This window comes from Acomys russatus, chromosome 3 (genome assembly GCF_903995435.1).
Source record: "Acomys russatus chromosome 3, mAcoRus1.1, whole genome shotgun sequence".
In the NCBI taxonomy this organism is placed as follows: Eukaryota; Metazoa; Chordata; class Mammalia; order Rodentia; family Muridae; genus Acomys; species Acomys russatus.
The window spans coordinates 60,825,269-60,845,252 of NC_067139.1; the positions used below are offsets into that span (position 1 = coordinate 60,825,269).

The following is a 19,984-nucleotide window of genomic DNA, read 5'->3' on the forward strand; positions in this document are numbered from 1 at the left end:
ACTGGCTGCTTTTCCTGAGGACCCAAATTAGCTTCCTACCACCCACCTTGAAGTTAGTTATTTCCGTAACTCCAGTTCCAGGACACCCTTTTGTGGCCTCTGAGGACACCGTACATGCACACGGTGCACAGATATACATGAAGGGAAACTACCCGTGCACATAAAAACAATATCAATAAAAAGGGGCTGGAGAATTGGCGCAGAAGTTAGTATCACTGTTGCCCTGCGAGAGGTCCTGGGTTTGAGTTCCAGCACCCATGTGGGAGACTCACACCTGTCTGTAACTCCAGTCCCAGGGGATCCAACTCCTCCTGGCCTCCTTACGCACCAGGCACACACATGGTGCGCTGACGTCCACGAAGGCAGAATACAATAAGAAGAAGATTTAAATAATAGACTACAATCTAAAAGCATTTCTTTTTACTAGTTCTGGGAGTCAAACTTTGGGTCCTTTGCGTGCTAATATCTGCCCTACTAGCTTAGCGGCACCCCAAGTCCTGACCTTTCAGAAAGCAATTCAGAGCCATCAAAAAAATTTTCAGGGCGGGGCGGGGGTGGGGCGGGTCTTAAAACCTGAAGTTACAGAGGCCAGCTAGCTTTTCTTTGTAATTTCTCAACTAATCATTTGTGTGTGTGTGTTGTTTAAAATAGAAAAACTAATGAGCCATTTGCTTATGGCAGTTGACACTGTTGGCGATAACTCTTATGTGTACTGTGTCATTAGAATAACACAGCGGGGCACAGATCGGGTGTATCTTTAGCTTTGGGAAAGGAGAGTCAGCGACTGAAGAGTTTGCTAAGGCAAAACCATGATGCTAACTTGGACCCTTTTGATCCTAGAACTAGACTCTTCCTGAATGACTGCTGTGTGTGGTCTGAATCAGGCAGAGTGAGGGGAAAACAGCAGGGGGGGAGGCGGGAGGGGTGTTCCTATCCGCAGGAACCTATCAGCAAGTTATAGGGACTAATTCCCAAACATGTTTTTATACTGTCCCTTTCTGCTCTCTGTGGCTGCTGTTCTATCAGAATTAACAACTCATTTATTAAGTATCCAGTGCTCTGCTTGCACATACAGCTACAGGCCAGGACAGGCACCGGATCTCATTATGGATGGTTGTGAGCCACCATATGGGTGCCGGGAATTGAACTCGGGACCTTTGGAAGTGGTCCTTAAGGCAGTGCTCTTAACCTCCGAGTCATCTCTCCACCCCCTTAGACTAGACTCTTGACTCTCTGCTTCAACCTGGGCAATCATTTAACAATGGGAAGGGGACCGTGTCCTTGTCCTAATTTATTCAGGTCCTTCAGTTGCTTCTAGTGCCCTGCTGTGACCAGGACACACCTACTTATACAGCTTGCTGCCCTGCATCCCCTGCCTGCTCTCCAGGCACCCTGGCCGTGGCTCCTCTAACTCCCCTGAGTTGTTTCTTGCTGGGGCTTTGCTCTTGCCAAGACCTCGGCTGCAGTGTTTTTCCTGTCTCCTCTTCATATCTGCCTGGCTGCCTCTTAAGGCTCTGACATCAGCTGCCACTGCCCCTCCCCATCACTCCTGACTCCTCCATCACACGCATTGTCATCTGTAACTACCCTTTAATTGTAGTTATCACCCATCTCTTGGCCAGATCCTCAGCCTTGGCAGCAGGTGCTTTACCCACTGCACCTTCTTGCCAGTCTGATTCAAAACAAAACAAAACAAACAACAACAAAAATAACACTTTAGTTTAAGAACTGGAATAAAGTTTAGAAGGCAAGTTGAACACAATTTTACAAAAATGCCTTTATTTACCAGAGTGCCACCAATAGATGACACTCCTCATCGTGATACTGTTAGCAGAATTTAATCTTTGAAAAAGAACAGCTTTTAGGCTGGAGAGATGTCTCAGTGGTTAAGAGCACTGCCTGCTCTTCCAAAGGACCCGGGTTCAATTCCCAGCACCCACATGGCAGCTCACAACTGTCTGTAACTCCAAGATCTGACACCCTCACACCAACAGACATAAAGTAAAAAATTAAATAAATAAAAAAATATTAAAAAAGAAAGAAAGAAAGAAAAAGAACAACTTTAAAAAAAAATTAACTGCCCCATTATTTTCCAGTTGAGTGAGAAGTAGATGTTTTAAACAGAATAGTCACCAAAGGTGTGCTGTAATGTAAGAACATTTATTTTGGGCAGGAGTTGTCTAAAACAATGTCCACCTTTCACTGGAGGATCAACTACTCAGTAGGGAATTTGGCCCAAAGTGCCATAAGTGTATCATCTTTCCAGCGCTTGACCCTGATTGTACTTTCTTCTGCACAGCCCCGGCTCAAGCTGGGCAGAACGGTTAGGGGAGCCACCTGTGGCCAGATGGGGAGGTGGGCCACAGATAGCAGGATGCAGCAGTAGGGAGGGCATTTCGTAGGATGGGTGACCTCATCTGCAGGAGCTGACTCAGGCCAAGGAAGATCAAGAAGCAGCCGATGAGGATTAATCAAAAAGAAATGTCCCCAGGAGGGGGAAGGATTGCGGGTGGGGAGTAATTGAGAGTGGAGACCTTTGCTTGTAATGAGGCCCCTCCCCTCAAACCCAGGGCCTGTGTGCTTGCCAAGTAAGCACTCTTCCACAGGGCTTCACACTTGTAACTCCAAAGGAGCCTTTTTGTTTGCAAGTAAGACTTGACGGGGCTTTTTCTGTTTCCTGTCTTTGCACTTAACAATTTATTGTCCCTGCCATTGCCGGGACTTTATAGGAGTTTCAGCACACAGGAAACGTGTCTGTGTTCCAGGTGCTGTCAATCCAGAAGTCTTATTATAGTACCAGGACGAAAATAATGTGTCAGCCAGCTGAGGACTCCCAGAATCCCATGGGTCTCTAAAGTGAGTTCTGTTTGCTTGCTTTCAGTGACTAACACACAGTTTTTGGTTTAGCACATTTAAAGGTGGGGGGGGGGAACTACCTTAGTAGCCTTGCATGAGGTAGCAGAGACTGTACACCTCTTCCACTTTCTGGGGAAACAGCCAGTAGCATGTGGATTCTCAAGGCTGCCAAACTGTAATATAACAAAAAGACTCAGTCTATCTCAAGGCTACTTAGGGAGCTGTGGCCTTTGATAGATTCTGGTTTACATCCCCCTTGGTTTAATTTTATCTCTACCTGTGAGAAGCTAAGTTCTCTGAAGCGTTCTTCAAACTGCACTGCCAAAGCTTAGGCAAGCCCCTGCTTCCTATTGGGCCCTTAGTAGTTTTCAGTGAATGAAAAACTACAGAAACTTCACTGTTGGCTAGACACTATGACCATGGCAACTCTTATAAAACAAAACAAAACCTTGAATCGGGACTGGCTTAGTTTCAGAGGTTTAGTCCATCATCATGGTGGGAAGCATGGCAGCATGCAGGCAGACACGGTGCTGGAGAAGGAGCTGAGAACTGCAGACCAGGAGGAAACTGGGCATAGTTTGAGCCTTTAAGACCTCAAAGCCCTGCCTCCACAGTGACTTACTTCCTCTAACAAGGCCCCACTTCCTCCAATAAGGCCACACCTCCTAGTAGTGTCATTCCACATGGCCAAGCATTGAAACACAAGAGTTTATGGGGGCCAAACCTATTCAGACCACCACACTTATTCATTCATTCATTCATTCATTCATTCGTGTGTTGGGTGGATACAAATGGAAGCCAAAGGACAATTTGTGGGAGTTGATTTTCTTCCTTCCACTATGTGGGCAGATGTTGTGTTTTTATGTGCATGGGTGGTTTTGTCTGTGTTTATGTCTGTGCACCATGTGTTGGTACTTGCAAAGATCAGAAGAGGCCATCAGATCCTCTGGAACTGGAGTTACAGATGTTTGTGAGCTGCCATGTGGGTGCTGGGAATTGAACCCAGGTCCTCTGGAAGAACAGCTGGTGTTCTTAACCACTGAGCCATCTCTAGCCCCCTAACATAGTTCGGCATTTCTCTGCTTTCTCTGAAAATGGTTATAAATTTCAGCTAACCGTTGCCAAGGAAGCACCATGGCCCACGTTGTCCTTATTCCTGGTCTGTCTTGCGGTCCTGTGGGAGCCGTCTGCACTCAGGCAGCTTTGTGGAAATTGACAGCCAGCACTTTGCGTCACCTTTCCCTAACCAGGTACGTTGTCAGCCTTTGGTGTCATTTGAGTTGCTTCTCAGAGACCTTGTTTGGGAGTCCTTCAAAATCAAGAGAGGCAGCATCCTGTTTCCATTCGTATGCCATCAGATCGGAAACACTATTGCGTGTGCAACCTATGACTGGCAGACTTTCAGTATTTTGCAGAATCCACAATTAATTGTATTTTCCATAGCCATAATTATGTAGGTGGGGGAGCAGGGGAAACTAGTTTTATTATTTTATGAGGATAATGCTTAATAACCTAAGTTTACCTTCTTTTAAAAAGCATAATGAAATCCAAAAGGAAAACGGATCACTTGGAGAGAACTGCAAGTGCCCTCCGACGGGAGGTTTGTACCTTTGGGGCATGGTGGGTTTTCCTGGCTGGGCACTTTGTACCTGACTGGCTTATAGGAAAGACATTAGGTGAGGCTTTTCCCTATGAGGGACATTCGGGGAGATTTTCCTGTTCTGGAATTTCCTGAGCAGAACATATGGGAACTAATTTGGAAGCAACAGCCAAGCAGTACTAAATGTTTCACTAAGTCTGGCATAAGTGGGCTGTTTGGGTGAGAGAGCGCAGTCATGGCGAGGCCCGTCCCTCACAGGTACACTGAGGCGTCCTGTAGGAAAGGGAACTTGTAGAGCCTACACGTTATGAATGGCTTACCTTTTTTTCTTTTGTGGCCATCATGTCACAGAGTCCTTGTTCGTCTGCTTTAGAAGACCCTCCTAGCTCATCAGAGCAGCACTAACATCTGAGCCAGGAAGCTCATGGCCCTTCCCTGCGGGCTGTCAATCACACTCAGGCTACAGGAAGCTCATGGCCCTTCCCTGTGGGCTGTCAATCACACTCAGGCTACAGGCAGCTCATGGCCCTTCCCTGTGGGCTGTCAATCACACTCAGGCTACAGGCAGCTCATGGCCCTTCCCTGCGGGCTGTCAATCACACTCAGGCTACAGGAAGCTAACCTGCCACCTGAAGGGTGCAAGGACTGGGAACTAGAGGAGCCTCACCCTTTATCTCAGCAAGCAGCCCTGTTTCCGCTAAAAACACATGGTGGAGATCTGCTTTTCTCTTTTGAGTTGTTTCATACCTATTCAGGTGTGTTTAGCTTAGTGTTGTCTCAGTGAACCAAGAAAAAAAAAAACTACAAACATGATCAGAAATTGTATTGTCACAGTAGTTTCATTCTATGTTTTGATACAAAGAGATAATTTAACATATATCCTATTTAGGTCCTACTTTTAAAACTCAATTCTTCTTTAGAGAATTGCTTTGGTACTAAAGGTGATTGTTGAGTCCACTTTAAGTTGACCTTTTCTTTTTGAGAAGTATATAAAGCTAATTCAGCAGAGTAAGGTATAGGCATGTAGAAAACTAGACTCTCCTATTGGTGAATCTGAAAACACAAGACAACAAAGTGCTGATTGTATGAATGAGAAGCTTGTTAATAATTTCTTTATGAAAGTGAGGTCCTGTCAGTTGTAAAGAGAAAAACAGGCTTATATCACAAGCTGGTATGTACTCTCTTTGTGGTATGTAGAGGCAGATAGATAAACTAGGACAAACTGAGGCAAACATTGTCCAAAGGCCCAGATATTAAGTATTTTCATCACTAAACAGTATCTTTGTGGTTGGAGTTAGCCATTGAAGGATGTAGGCAAATCAGGCTCTCTGTGTCCAATCAAACATGACTCACCAAAGTGCTGTGGTTTGTCCAGTAGGTAATAGTTTTGGATTAGAGTCATCTTTTGGGATCTTATAGGGCAGAAGTATTAGGACTTTGGGGCGGTTCCTTTGCTCCTGTTTAGGACAAAGAAGGACTACTGTACGCTCTGATGGTACGATTAAAAGGGCACCTGATGCCAGGAGTCAGACAGTTACAGGATTACAATCCTGATGGTATTGCTGTCTTTAGGGGAAAAAATCCTAACCTCATTTCCCTTCTCTTTAGTTCTATTTTTTTTTTTTCCCTCTGAAACAGAATGAGAAATGGGAAGAGAAGAGAGGAAGTGAAGAAACTGGATCTCTGGGAGCAGGGCCAGGACGTAGCCTGGTGGCACAGATCTGTAATCTTAGCACTAACACAGAGGACAGCAAGCGCCAGGCCAGCCTGGCCTATGTAGGGAGACCCTATCTTTTGTGAAAGGTTCAGGCCTAGGGGCTGCTGTGGAAAGTCACCCACTTGTTCTACAAGACAGGAGGAAGAAGAGATTAGCAGCAGTGCAGAGGAAGAGGGGCAAGGGGTTTTGCCGCAGAGGACAGAGGGTGGAAGTTTCAGGAGCTATGTTGAGGAGGTGAGGCTTTTCTAGTGGGTTTTTTAAAAGTGATCTCCCACTGAGAGTTGGTCAGACCTCAGCGTCCTAGGCTGAGCTAGCACCAGGGTGGGAGGCTTCCACAGTGTTTGCTGCTGGGGCTGGTTGGGGCCCCATTGAGGGTTTGGTCAGCTCCTGCCCAATACCATAGTAGGAATTAAGCAGAAGGAAGCTTAGGGGAGTCGTGCCTGTCTTCCGCCCTCAGATTAATGTCCCAGATTTAGAGGAGGAAGAGAAGTACCGAGCAGAGGTGGAATAAAGGAAGTGGAGAGGGTTTTACATTTGACAGGTGTCACAGCATGAATTACCCTCACTGAATATTTCCCAAATCACTCTGTGGCCATTCAGAAAGCCAGTGCATCACCAAGGTAGTACTGCCCCAAACTCCTAGTAGGAAGGGCCCCTGTGGTGCTCTTGCTTTAAGATCATGTGTATATTTTAGAAAAAAAATGTAATAAATTCAGAACCAAGTACACGAGCCAGGCATGGTGGTGCATACCTTAATCAGGGCTTGGGAGGCAGGGGTGAGTGAGTTCAAAGGCAAGAGGAAAGCACATAAGTACAAACCCAGTGTTCTGTGTCTTTGCTCTTTAAAAAGCATTTGATGTCTTCCGTGAACATCTGCTGTTAGCGTGCCATGGACCTCTTGCTCAGAAGCAACTGTGTTCCACATGGCCTACTTCTGAAGAGGCCTGTAGGTGCCAGGGGCATCCCACCCCAGAACTCAGGGTGTCTAGCCAGCGCCCATGGGTACTGGTTCCACAGTTCCTGTAGTGATGACTTTGTACTCAGAAAACAGAAGCACTGTAGTACGTTTCATAGTTCATTTAGTTCACTCACTGATGGAGGGCAGAGCAAAGCAGTGTGTGCTTTGCCTTGTTGGACAAGTTTCCAAAACCACATGTTTCTAAGCCCCCTGCCTCTCTGCTTCAGGTCGTGGCTGCAGCTAAGGTGTGTGAAATCGCCCACGAGTCTCCGTCAGTGAAGAGCCTTCGCTTGCTTGTTGCTGATAAAGACTTTTCCTTTAAGGCTGGCCAGTGGTGAGTGATGTTTCCCATGTTCAACTCTGTATTTATAAAGTTGCTATTGGGTGTTATATTTTCCTATGGAAAGGACTTCTGTACTTGGTATGCCCCATGAGGAGAGAGGAATTCTGGGTCATTCTGTTGAGTCATGAACAACTCGATTCCTTTGTGGCTGGAACCATGCCCCTCTGTGATGTCTGAAACCTATCTTTCATTGTCCAGCTCCACACCAGGCAAAGTGCTGCTCTGTGGGACCACAGCTCGGCCACGGGGGCTACAGACAGGCTCACTAACTGAGCACATTGCAGCCACCTGATCCTCTGGTTAGGGTTGCTAGGCACTCATGCATTTCTAAAACCCAGTCTTTGTTCTAAGAGAGTAGGCAGAATGGCTGAAAGAAGGGCCTTGCCTCAACTTTGGAGATCTGCGTGTGTGCGCCATCATTCCTGGCTGCCTTTTCCTTCTGAGGAAAGTCTCACTGAACCTAGCACTCAAGCTGATAAAGTAATGAGGAACCAGGTGATGGTGGTGCACGCCTGTAATCCCAGCACTCGGGAGGCAGAGGCAGGTGAGTCACTGTGAGTTTGAGGCCAGCCTGATCTACAGAGAGAGTTCAGAACAGCCAAGGATACACAGAGAAACCCTGTCTCCAAAACTAAAAAAAAAAAAAAAAAAAAATTAATGAGGACAGATGTTAAGGCAGCCGTATATTCTTGGAATTTTTCTGTCTCTGTTTGAATGGATGTTGTTTGTGGTTTTCATTCAGTGTCTTTGATATCAGGGTAATACCAGCTTCACTAGAGTAAGTTCAAAGTGTTTGTTCTCTTCCGTTTGGGGAAGCTTCTGAAGGGTTGGAATCAATTCTAGTTACATGTGATGGAACTCACCAGTGATGCCGCCTGAACCAGAATTCTTACTGTGAAGTTTCGTTAATTCAGTTGTTTGAGTTTATGTAGACATGATCAGGTTTTTCTGTTTCTTCTTGTGTCATTTCTGATAGTTATTTTTGTTTTTTGTTTTTCGAGACAGGGTTTCTGTGTGTAGCCTTGGCTGTTCTGGACTCGCAGTGTAGACCAGGCTGGCCTCGAACTTACAGCGATCCACCTGCCTCTGCCTCCCAAGTGCTGGAATTAAAGGCATGCACCACCACGTCTGGCTGGGTTTTTTTTGTTTTGTTTGTTTTGTTTTGTTTTTCATAAAATTAATGAAGAATTCTTTATTTTTGTAAGATTGGTTATGTTGTTCCTCTTTTATTAATATAGGAGTTTATCTTTTTCTTTGTCTTACTAAAATGTCAGTTTTATTTTGTTGCCTGCTGTTGAGAGTTTTTTAAGAGTGATGGTTTGTTCGTCCTTTTAGGGTTGATTTCTTCATCCCAGGAGTCTCAGTGGTCGGTGGCTTTTCAATTTGCTCCAGTCCCCAGCTGCTAGAGCGAGAGAGAATAATAGAACTGGCAGTGAAATATACAAACCACCCTCCCGCTATCTGGGTTCACAATAAGGTGAGCAGCTGCCTTGGAAAAATAACTTTAAATTTCTTTTATTTTATGTGTGTATTTTACCTGCATATTTGTTTGTAAGCCGTGTGCATGCCTGTTTTCCTGGAAGGTTGGGAGAGGTATCAGATCCCCTAGAACTGGAGTCACTAGTGGTTGTGAGTCACCATGTGGGTGCTGGGACCTGAGCCTGAGTCCTCTGAAAGAGTGACAAGTCCTCTGAACTGCTAAGCTCTCTCTCCAGACCCTCAACTAACTTTTAAATTAGGATGTGAGCATCTCTGCCTCCCATTAAATCTGCACTCTGCTTACTTAGTTCATATGTAATCCGGACCTGCCGGAATGAGAGTCCTGAATGGCAAGGTGTCAAGTGCAAGGGCCAGGGATGAGAAATAAACTTAGTGCCAAGTAAGTTTATTAGGAAATACAGCATCATACATACATACTAATTGCAAGGGGAAAATGTCCAAGGTCAGTGGACAGCTAAGTCGGGACAATATTGGTAAAAAGAACACAGAATACCACAGACACAGCTGCCTAAGGATTGATAACCATAGCCAAGGGGGAAGAGTCAGGTCCCCAGAAACATTACAACCGTGACTCCTTCGAGGCACTGACTCCAGCCTTAGGCAGGCCTTGCCAGATCCACTCCTGCACAAGGACACAGAACTAAGTTCCCTTTGTCCTTTCATCAGGGCCTCATTGCTGGGTTTTCAATGCAGAGAATCCTTGTTTGTGTAGGAACCACATCAAGGAAAGGCATGAAGCCAGTAGTAGCAGATCTTGAGAGAGTACCAGCAAAAAATACATGATGGGGTAGACGTGTAGCGCTGTTCTACAAAACAGCCAGGAAAAAAGGTCGAATTCAGTGGCTACAGTTTGGCCTGGTTAGGGAAATGCTACACAAAGAATCGTAAATATGCCGTATTTGTAGAAAGTAACATGCCCTGTGGCTAGAGAGACCTTTTGTGCAGTGAACACTTGCAGATTAGGTCACTTGGTTCATCCTCTAGTGTAAGACCAACTTTCATACAGATCTTCAGTCTTCAAAAAACAAAAGTTGTCCATCACAATCTCATGAAAAGAATCAAGGTATACAGTATTCTTGGATTGGGAGACTCAACACAAAGAAGGCAGTTCCCCTTAAATTGATTGGTGGATTTGTTATTGTAATGCCCAGATCACGAGACACACCCTCTGCCTCCGCCCCCCCCCCCCCCCTGCACCCCCCCCCCTGTGAAATGTCCACCAGGACTCAATACCAATGCAGCATGCACAGGGTCCTGTATTACAGGCTTGAGCCTCAGATCACAATCCTTCCTGACACAGCAGGATAGGAGAGTGGCCCAGAGCTTCAAGGGCATTGGGTTGGGTTTATAAAGGGAAAAGACCATAAGTGGGTTGTGGGTCACAGGAATGTCAGCCTTTTGGCAGGTTGGGTGAAGGCTGAGTCTGGAGGGGAAGCCTTTTGCTCTCAGAGGAACCTTGGGAGCTAATTGTATATAATCGCTGTGGTGAGGTTTCTGAGACTGCTGGCAGGGAGAAGGGTCACCTCATTGGCAAGGCCTCATACAGAGCATGGCATTAATTTTGCCCTTTCATTATAACAGTCAACAAAATCATAACAGTTTTTACAGAAACAGACAAGTGACTTCAGAGTTTCTGTAGGGACTCTAGCTGGCCCGAGCATGGCAACCATTAGATTACATTCTTAAAGCTAGCCACTCCTGAGGCTGCCTGCCAGGATCCAGCTATCAAGGCATTGAAGTCCAGCAATCACAAGCCTCCTTTTGGCTGCCCTCATTAACACGCCCAATCAAAAGCAATTCATCCTGGGGGAGGAGGGCGGAGGGGCGTGTCAGGTCCCCCTTTACCTGTGGGCCATGTCTCTCTCCCCTCTAACCAGAGGTGGTCCTTTGTCCCACTCCTTCTGGACAAATATCCCTTCCCCCTCTCCCTTGCTTCTTCCCCCTTCTCATAACCCTGCATCCCCTGTGTTTGTCTCCATCCCTGCCCTTTGTCCTCGGGGACAAATATCCCTGGCCTCTCCCTTGTTCTTTTCCTTTCTCCCTTGACCTCTATTTCCTGTCTTCATCTCTTATTCCCTGCCCTCTGTCCCTTGGGGCAAATAAATCTCCTTTGTGCTGAGAACTTGACCTTGGGGTGTCCTGTGCCAGTACAAGTCCTTTCAGCTTATGTAGAGAGGAAAGAACTAGAATAACTAGAGCAGTTCTGAAAGAGACTGACTAGGAAGGGTCCGCATGGCGCACACCCGAGTCTCAGCTGCAGCGAGCCCTGTCTTAAGCCAACAATGACAACAGGAAGAAAATCACATAAAAGTGTAGGAGGGAAGCAAAGTGATAATAATGACAACAGTGAGTGTTGGCAAAGGGCGGGCACAGAAAGGCTTCAGCAAGACACTGGCGTGTGTGGCCGCTTCAGTTCGAGCAAACATGCCATAGAAGGGGTGGGGAAAGGATAGCTTTCTCAGCAAATAGCACAGAAACAGCTGTACGTTTACATAAAGCATGCATAAATGTTGGACCTCAGTCTCATACTTTACATTCAGAATTAAAATGGCTTGTAAATACAGATGTGAAACATGAAACTGGGAAAGTTTTAGTTGAAAACACTGGAAGTATTTGGAACTTGAAAGAGTTATACATGGCACCAAGAGGAAGAACCATAAAAGAAAAACATCACATACTGTGTTAATTAAGATTAAAGCTTTTCTGCAAACGACCATTAACAGAATTAGCGATAACCTACAGCTGGGAACACAGGAAATGAAAAGATGTTTACTGTCGTTCACCACCAGGGAAATGCAGACTGCAGCGTACAGGGTGGGGCACGTAACAGCTCTGCCCAGCGGGAGCTGCCACTATCCAGTATGCAGTCATTGCAGGAGGCTCCTTCCCTCCTGAGCTTACTCTTACTGAGCTGTCAGGGTGGACAGTGGAACTGTGTCTGGTGGCAGCGGGCTGCTCAGTTGACATGGGATAACATGCTTAAAGTTGTCTTTTACTTTGTGGTCTTTGGTAGAGCAAGGAGTTCCAGAGAGCTGGAACTGCTCCAGTTGCTGTGAAAATGTAGAAAGTCTGCATTCAAATTTAAAACAGTGCTCTGTATGGAAGTTAAGGCCCTTTTCCTCGCTTGCGTTGTTAGGGCTGTGATTTGACTTTGTGGTCATGCTCCACCAGCAGTTCCTGTTTATCAACAGAAGACAGGGGCAGTTTTCATATTCCTTTTTTGTTGTCTTTTCTACACACACTGAAGAGGCATCAAAGACAAGGTTTCTTTCTCATTTTCAGCCTCTTTTGCTCTGGGTGGGGGCACTGGAGAGAGGAGTGTGTGTACAGGTAAGCGGGGCTACAGCAGGGGCAGGTAGGCAGGGTTACAGCAGGGCTACAGCAGGGGCAGGTAGGCAGGGTTACAGCAGGGCTACAGCAGGAGCAGGTAAACAGGGTTACAGCAGGACTACAGCAGGGGCAGGTAAGCAGGGCTACAGCAGGGGCAGGTAAGCAGGGCTACAGCAGGGGCAGGTAAGCAGGGCTACAGCAGGGGCAGGTAAACAGGGTTACAGCAGGGCTACAGCAGGGGCAGGTAAGCAGGGTTACAGCAGGGGCTACAGCAGGGGCAGGTAAGCAGGGCTATAGCAGGGGCAGGTAGGCAGGGCTACAGCAGGGGCAGGGCCTCTTAGGCTTTAGATTCTACTTTTAGGGCTTGAAAGGAAGGAATGATTTTGAGCAGTGCAGTCGCTAGTTCAGCCATGCCTAGAGTTACTTTCTGAACCAGCAGCTCCCTTGCTGCTTTCTCTGTCAAAAGCCCTACGTAGTTAAAAGTAGGTAAAGTTTAGGTGTTTTTCCCCTAGGAACTTCTTTACCAAAAGAAGAATTATTTTATGAATTCAGGAATTTTTTTTCCTTAGAGTTTTTTTTGTCTAAGTTTGATCATCTGAAGTTGTGGAACCTCAAATTAAATCTGTCCAGAGTGCCTCCTGCTTACCTGGAATGTGGAATGTGGGGTCCAAGGACTGAATCCCCAGGTTCTGACCTTCTGAAAGCATGTGTATGTTCCTACTTCTAAATTCTGTTGATTTGTGCCAGGAGCTTGTAACAAGGCAACACTGGGCATTCCATATAAATGGCTAGATTCTGGGTTTTTGGGGGCGGCAGGAAGGAGATAGTGTTATAATAATGATAAAGATGCCATGCAACAGATGATCTGGTATGAAGGTATTGTGGGAACGTGGGGGGATGGGAGAAGGGGGGAGGGAACCCATGACAGAAGCAGAGAGAAACAGAAAGAGGAGTAAGAGACTAGTGGTGTCCTTTTTATCAGCACACACCTGGCGGCAGCTGGTGATGATGTCAGAGGTTGCTGGGCTCCTAAAAGGCAGGCTAGTGGGACCCTCTGTATGCTATCAGGTAGACATATCCAGCAGCGTTTTCTTCTCTGAGAGCTACAGTGCCTGAGACACCTTTTCATATAGAGCTCGATGCTATGTCATGTTGGCAGGCAGGATCCAGAGCAGAAGGGTTTAATGACTTGTGGTAGTGTTAGACCTGTCAGGAAATTAGAGGAAAAACACATAAAACTGAACAAAGCACCCAAAACTCAAAATTCTTTAGCCGAAATGCAAAGGAGGAAAAAGGGAAGGAAAAGGACCCATAATCAATGGATATTTATTTCTGAGTACTCAAGTTTGGGCGTTTGGAAACCACAAGACAGAATGAAGCCATCAAAGGGCTTTTACTAAACACAGTTACCACAAATATGTGGTCTATAAATGTAGCTGGTGCAGGCTTGCTGTGTGGGTGACAGAAGGACACTCATGTCACCATCTGGTATGTGGTGTTCCAGAACAGAACACAGCCAAGTGTAGTCTACACACTATTCACATTCCGGGAAATCCAGGTGAACTTAGATTTGTGTAAAGCTGTCTCTGAGTCATTGTGGGCATGGTGGCAGATTGCTGTGAGTTCAAGGCCAGCCTGGTCTACAAAACAAGTCCAGGACAGCCAAGGCTACACAGAGAGACCCTATCTGGGGGAGGAAAAAATAAAGATTCATGTTAATTTTGTTTGTGGGCTTGATGGAGAAGAGAGTACGAGATTAGTTAGGCTCACCTCTGAGGCTGTTTCCAAGAGGGTTAATACACAAGGATGTAATATACGCCCTAAATGTGGGAGGGCAGCACTGTCCACGGGCTGAGAGGGGCAGATACAGTACCTGAGGGAAGGAGAAAACCCTCTTGTGGCTGTTCTCTTTCTTGGCTTCCTGGCTGCTATGTGCTGAGTAGATCAGCATCTGTGTCCTTCCATCATCCTGCTCTGCCTCACCATAGCCCAGAAACAGAGGATCCAGCCAGCTGACTGCACTAAGACCTCTGACTCTAGGAGCCAAAACCATTTGACTAACAGATTCAGAACGTGGCCTCAGATCATTACAAACTGGCATTTGCCCACATGAATAGCCTGGGTCACTCAGAAGTCATCCTGACAGTCCTGTGCATTGCAATAATGGCATGCAGGAATCCAGCACTCTGAATTTTAAAAAGCCTTCATTTGAATTATGTGCAAATGTCTGTGTTCTGAATATTCCCACAGTGGCTGATTCCAACTAGCAATAAAGAATAGCTCACACGATTCCTGCTGATTTAGCCATCAGTTTAATAGGAGCCAGATCCAGGAAGCCACCAGTTATATTGGGACATCTAGCCCTATCCTCTGAATGTCACTTAAGTTCCCCCAAATCACTGTGACAATGAAAAACAAAAACAAAAAACAGAAAATGTTGCGGCAGGTTTCTAGAATACCCCCATAGAGACAATATTGGCCCACTGGGAACCAGTGCATTCCTCTCTGGAGGCAGTTTTGATGTAAGTGACCTCACTAAATACTGGTACATACACTGCGCACTGCAGGCCAGTGTGAGACTCAGCCTGCATGCACAGCCTCCTGCTGCCTTTCTGGCTGCTAGGGAGGGGTGTGAACAGACACAACAGAACAGAACTGCCCCACAGTGCTGGGGCAAGCCTGCTGCGCTAGTCTGACTGGGCCCGCTCAGGTCCCAACATGCCTCTAGTAAAGAGATGCATAACCCTGGGGTCCCCCACCCCCACCCCCCATGAGTCTGTTGCTACTTTTGTCAGCTCAGCTCCTTACCTGCAAAGTTAGTGGCAAAATCTCTGAAGCAAACTCCCTTTCTGAACGGCCATGTTGTATGAACCACGAAGTTGGAATAGCAAGTTGGAATACATGCTGGAAAGTAAAATCCAGTCCCAAGGTTCTGGGAGAATTGGAAACAAGCTGTGCAGATCTCCCCAAATACTGGTAAGCAGGCAGGTCAGCTCGTCGGTTTCACTTAAGTCTGAGACTTGCCTTGCACAGGACCAAAGGAGCTTTTCTTTCTTGCTTCAGTGCACACTTGACTCTGAAGTGGCTGTCAGAGTGGGTGGAGAGTTCTTCTTTGACCCGCAGCCCACAGATGCCCCTCGAAACCTCGTGTTGATTGCTGGAGGGGTTGGGATCAACCCGCTGCTTTCCATCCTGCGCCACTCAGCAGATCTCCACCGGGACCAAGCAGACAAAGGAAGTAGCTGTGAGATAGGGACAATAAAACTGCTCTACAGTGCAAAGGACACCAGTGAACTCCTGTTTAAGGTAAGTGGGAGACGCGCTTACAGTGTGCTCGAAGCAAGTGTGCATAATTTATAGTCCCTAAACAGCAGGTGATGTGACATGACAGTGCTACAACGAAACCCATTACTTTGTATGCTAATTAAACAATGAAAAGCCATACAGGTGTATAGGACAAGAAAGAAGTGAAACTACCTAGGGGATTGAGTGGGAGTAGAGAGAGAAGAGTGGGGGGACTGTGGCCAAGATGTGAGGTATACTCTGATGAAGATGTCTCTATAAAGCCCATCACTAAATAATAGATGACAATAGAAATAGACAGACACGTCAATAAGTAGGCTCTTCGTCTTATATTTGGTCGTGAGCCTAGCCTTTAACAGCTGAGCCATCTCTCCAGACCATAAATTTTGTTTCTGTAGGTTCAGATTTCTCTACAAAGATTTGAAAAGAAGGCTTGCAAAGCTTACTCAATTCAAGTGATTAACAGACAATCTCACCCTGAATAGTTAAAAATGTCTCCAGTTGAGTGACAGGATGAGATGAGATATGATGGCTGTCTTAGTTATTTTTCTATTGCTATGATACAACAGTGTAACCAAGGCAACCTATAAACAATAGCACTTAATATGGGAGTTCTGGTTTCAGGGCCAGAGTCCGTGGTCGTCATGGCGGCAGGCAGGTAGGCAGGCATGGTGCTGAAGCAGTAGCTGAAAGCTCACATCTTGAGACACAGCAGGAGGCAGAAGGCAGAAAGAGCTAACTGGGAGTGGGATAAGTCTTTGGAAACCTCAGAGCCCACCCCAGTGACACACCTCTAACAAGGCCACACCTCCTAATCCTTCCCAAGCAGTTCTACCAACTGGGACCAAGTATTCAAACTATGCACCTGTGGGGCCCATTCCATTTAGGTCACCATAGTAGGATAGAATCTAGAAGCTAATGGAACAGAAATGTCACTAGGGCCAGGCATGATGTCACACTTGTAATCCCAGCACTTGGCATGCTAAGGCAGGAAGATCAGGCACGTGTAGCTAACCTCAGCTACATAGAAAATTCAAGGCTAACTTGAACTAAACGAGACTCTGTCTTAAAAAATAGGAGCAGGAGGAGAAGGAGGAGATGGTAGTGGCATCAGGTGGTGGTGGTTTGAGGCATTAGCCCTGAACTCGTAGAGACCCTGCCTGCCGAGTGCTGGGATGAAAGGCAGGTACCACCATACCCAGCTGTGCTTTGATTTTTTTTTTTTTTTAATTGTAGTTTGACCGAATATGTTTGACATTCCAGAAAGACATTCTCGACTTAGTGCATGAATTTCCTGAGAAGATTGCTTGCAGTTTACATGTAACAAAACAGACAACAGAAATCAGTGCAGAACTTAAGCCTTATGTCACAGGTGAGTCCTCTAAAGAGATTTTGGCGAGCCCTGCAGTTACTGGAGAGACGACCAATTGGTTAAGAAGAATGTTTTACTGTTGGGAGTCCCCTGCTTGGAATGTCATTCCCAAGGAAATTGAGATGGTTCTTATAAAAACACATACTTGGATTTGCTTATTATAGGTAGATTCCTATGCTCATGTTAAAATCACAAGTTTCAGAAGGCCTTGGCACCATCACTATGGTATACAATTAAAAAAAAGTGTGCTGCTGGGCGGTGGTGGCGCACACCTTAATCCTAATACTTGGGAGGCAGAGGCAGGCGGAGCTCTGTGAGTTCAAGGCCAGCCTGGTCTATAAAGAAAGTCCAGGACCAGGGCTCTGTTACACAGAGAAATCCTGTCTTGAAAAAGGGGGGGAAAAAAAAAAGGATGCTGCTTTGGTTGAATCAGTTCCATATGCCATTAGTATTTATTTAAATTACCAAGTTCCCCTATTTGGAGGGGGTCTTTAAAGTTATCTTATTCACTTTTGTTTAAGTTTTTCTTTTTTTTTTTTTGAGACAAGGTCTTACTCTGTAGCCTTGCCTGGCCTGGAACTCACAAAGCTCCACCTATCTCTCTACCCTCGGAATGCTTAGATCTGCACCACCTCACCCAGCCAACGCTATTTTTCAATCTCTCTCTCTCTCTCTCTCTCTCTCTCTCTCTCTCTCTCTCTCTCTCTCTCTCTCTCTCTCTCTCTCTCTGTGTGTGTGTGTGTGTGTGTGTGTGTGTGTGTGTGTGTGTGTGTGTGTGTGTGTTTGCAGGTATGTATGAAGAGCAGAGGACAGTGTTTGGAGTTGGTTCTTTCTTTCCATCTGCGAGTCTCAGGGATCAAGCTTGGGCCATTGGACTTAGCGGCAAGCACCTTTACCTGCTGAGCCATCTTATCGTCCTGAGAGGAATTTATTTCTTTACCTATCTGTTTATTTATGACAGCCATTTACGTTGCTAAAGGCAGTTTCCATCTCTGCAGAGATGAGTAGGCTTGTGGGCCCTCTCTAAGGAGAAGCTGGTGATGAGCTGCTGCTTTGCTTGCCCGAGGCGGGGAAGCCGGGAGAGAACAGGCTCAGGTGTTGCTCTTGCACGCGAACGCTGCCAGCCAGCTGTGGTCAGTTGGCTTACAAACATGCTCAGCCTGATTTGGTGATTTTCTGGTTTTTTGGGTTTTTTTTTATAGAAGGAAGAATTACAGAAGAGGAGATAAGAGATCACGTTTCAGCAGAGACTCTGTTCTATATCTGCGGCCCACCTCCAATGACGGACTTTTTCTCTAAACAACTGGAAAAGAGCCACGTTCCCAAGGACCGCATTTGCTTTGAGAAGTGGTGGTAGGGAACAGGCACAGAAGACCTGAGCGCCACTCAGGAGAGTGAGACTCTTTAAGTATTTAGGCCAAGACTGAAGGAAAATCAGAGACAGATTGGCATGGCAAACTTTCTGCACACTTCCTTGTTCAAGCTAATTTTTACTATATTGATTTTTCTTTCATTAATACCGATTCAATTGTCTTATGGTATTCCATTGTTATAGAGTTTCTGGCACCTAGGAAAAGATCATACCCAATCCAATTATAATTAAAAGATTTATTGGTTACCTGCTAGCAGGATTACAGTCTCAGAGCCAAATTTGAGCTTGTCGTATGGGTTTGTTGTTGTTGTTTTGGTTTGGTTTTTTTATGGTTTTTTGAGACAGGATTTCTCTCTGTAGTCTTGGCTGTCCTGGACTCTTGGTAGACCAGGCTGGCCTTGAACTCACAAAGATACAGCTGTCTCTGCCTCCCAGAGTGCTGGGATTACAGGTGTTTGCACAGCAGGGAAAGGTTTTTTTGGGTTTTTTGGTTTGGTTTGGTTTGGTTTGGTTTGGTTTTTTGGTTTTGGATTTTGGTTTTGTTTTGTTTTGTTTTGAGACAGGATTTCTCTCTGTAGCCTTGGCTGTCCTGGACTCTTGGTAGACCAGGGTGGCCTCTAACTCACAGCAATCCACCTGCCTTTGCCTCCCAAGTGCTGGAATTAAAGGAGTGTGCCACCATGCCTAGCAGGGAAAAGTTTTTTTGTTTTTTGGGTTTTTTTTTTTAAGGCAAAAAAACCAAACCAAAACAAAACAAAAAACCCAACCACAAGAAGGTTATCCATGTAAGCAAGCAAAACCTTGTCTGTTCTACCAAGTTTAAGTAGTTAAAGCAACTCAAAACAATCTTTTGTATCTGTGTGAGCAAGTTACAGATGCTTTAAAAAAAAAAAAAAAAAACACCAGTTATAACAAGTAAAATGTCACGGCTGTACATTGCTGGGCAGAGGTCACTGAGGCGTGGTTGTTTTCTGGGAACCGATCATTCTGGAACTTTGAGTGGGTCTAGGACAAGCAAACAGTCATGAAGTACTAAGATGGAGGCCTAACACAAATGGAGCTTCTCTGGTTGGCCTTTGCACCATGAACTGATTAATACAGATTTTTCTTTTGCTCTTAGGGGGCAAAGTGGTCTGCTTACATTAATTAAAGGAAAATGTAGGTTTTGTGTGAACTGTATACTTCTTTAAATTATTGAGCAGAAATTTATAAAAATTATGTTTAGTGAATTTATAATTTTAAATAAATTCTTTAATTTTATTTTGAAAAGTTTTCATGTTTAATGTTTTAGTTTTCTTTTACTAGCCCCATCAGGAAATGGAAAATGATTGGGAATGGATGAACTTCTTCCTGAAACTATTAGTATTATAAACCATTCTAGTTTTGATGGCATCAACTTGGTTAAACACTTTTATAACCTTTGCCGGTATTAAAAAATCTGGTTTTTTTGTTGTTTTTTGTTTTTTTATAGTACAGAGTTTATACACATCTCCATATTTTTAGCTGTGGATTTGTAGTATACTAGAATCACCTTAGTCGAACAGTTGTTCAAGTACTCACCTAAAAAGTCTTTACGATTACCTTCTTGTGACTCAGTCTCCTAAGTAATGAAAAGCTTGGCAAACAGGATAAA

At 45.4% G+C, this 19,984-nt stretch overlaps 1 protein-coding gene across 1 annotated transcript; it reads left to right on the plus strand.

The window, feature by feature from the left end:
• The first annotated feature begins 3,982 nt into the window (after positions 1-3,982).
• Positions 3,983-18,591, plus strand: Oxnad1 (oxidoreductase NAD binding domain containing 1). Its single transcript, XM_051141755.1, has 7 exons — positions 3,983-4,106; positions 4,393-4,456; positions 7,359-7,465; positions 8,810-8,951; positions 15,368-15,610; positions 16,871-16,979; positions 18,182-18,591. The coding sequence occupies exons 1-7, from the start codon at positions 3,991-3,993 to the stop codon at positions 18,334-18,336; spliced, it is 936 nt and encodes a 311-aa protein (XP_050997712.1). The 5' UTR covers positions 3,983-3,990; the 3' UTR covers positions 18,337-18,591.
• Positions 18,592-19,984: the final 1,393 nt, after the last annotated feature.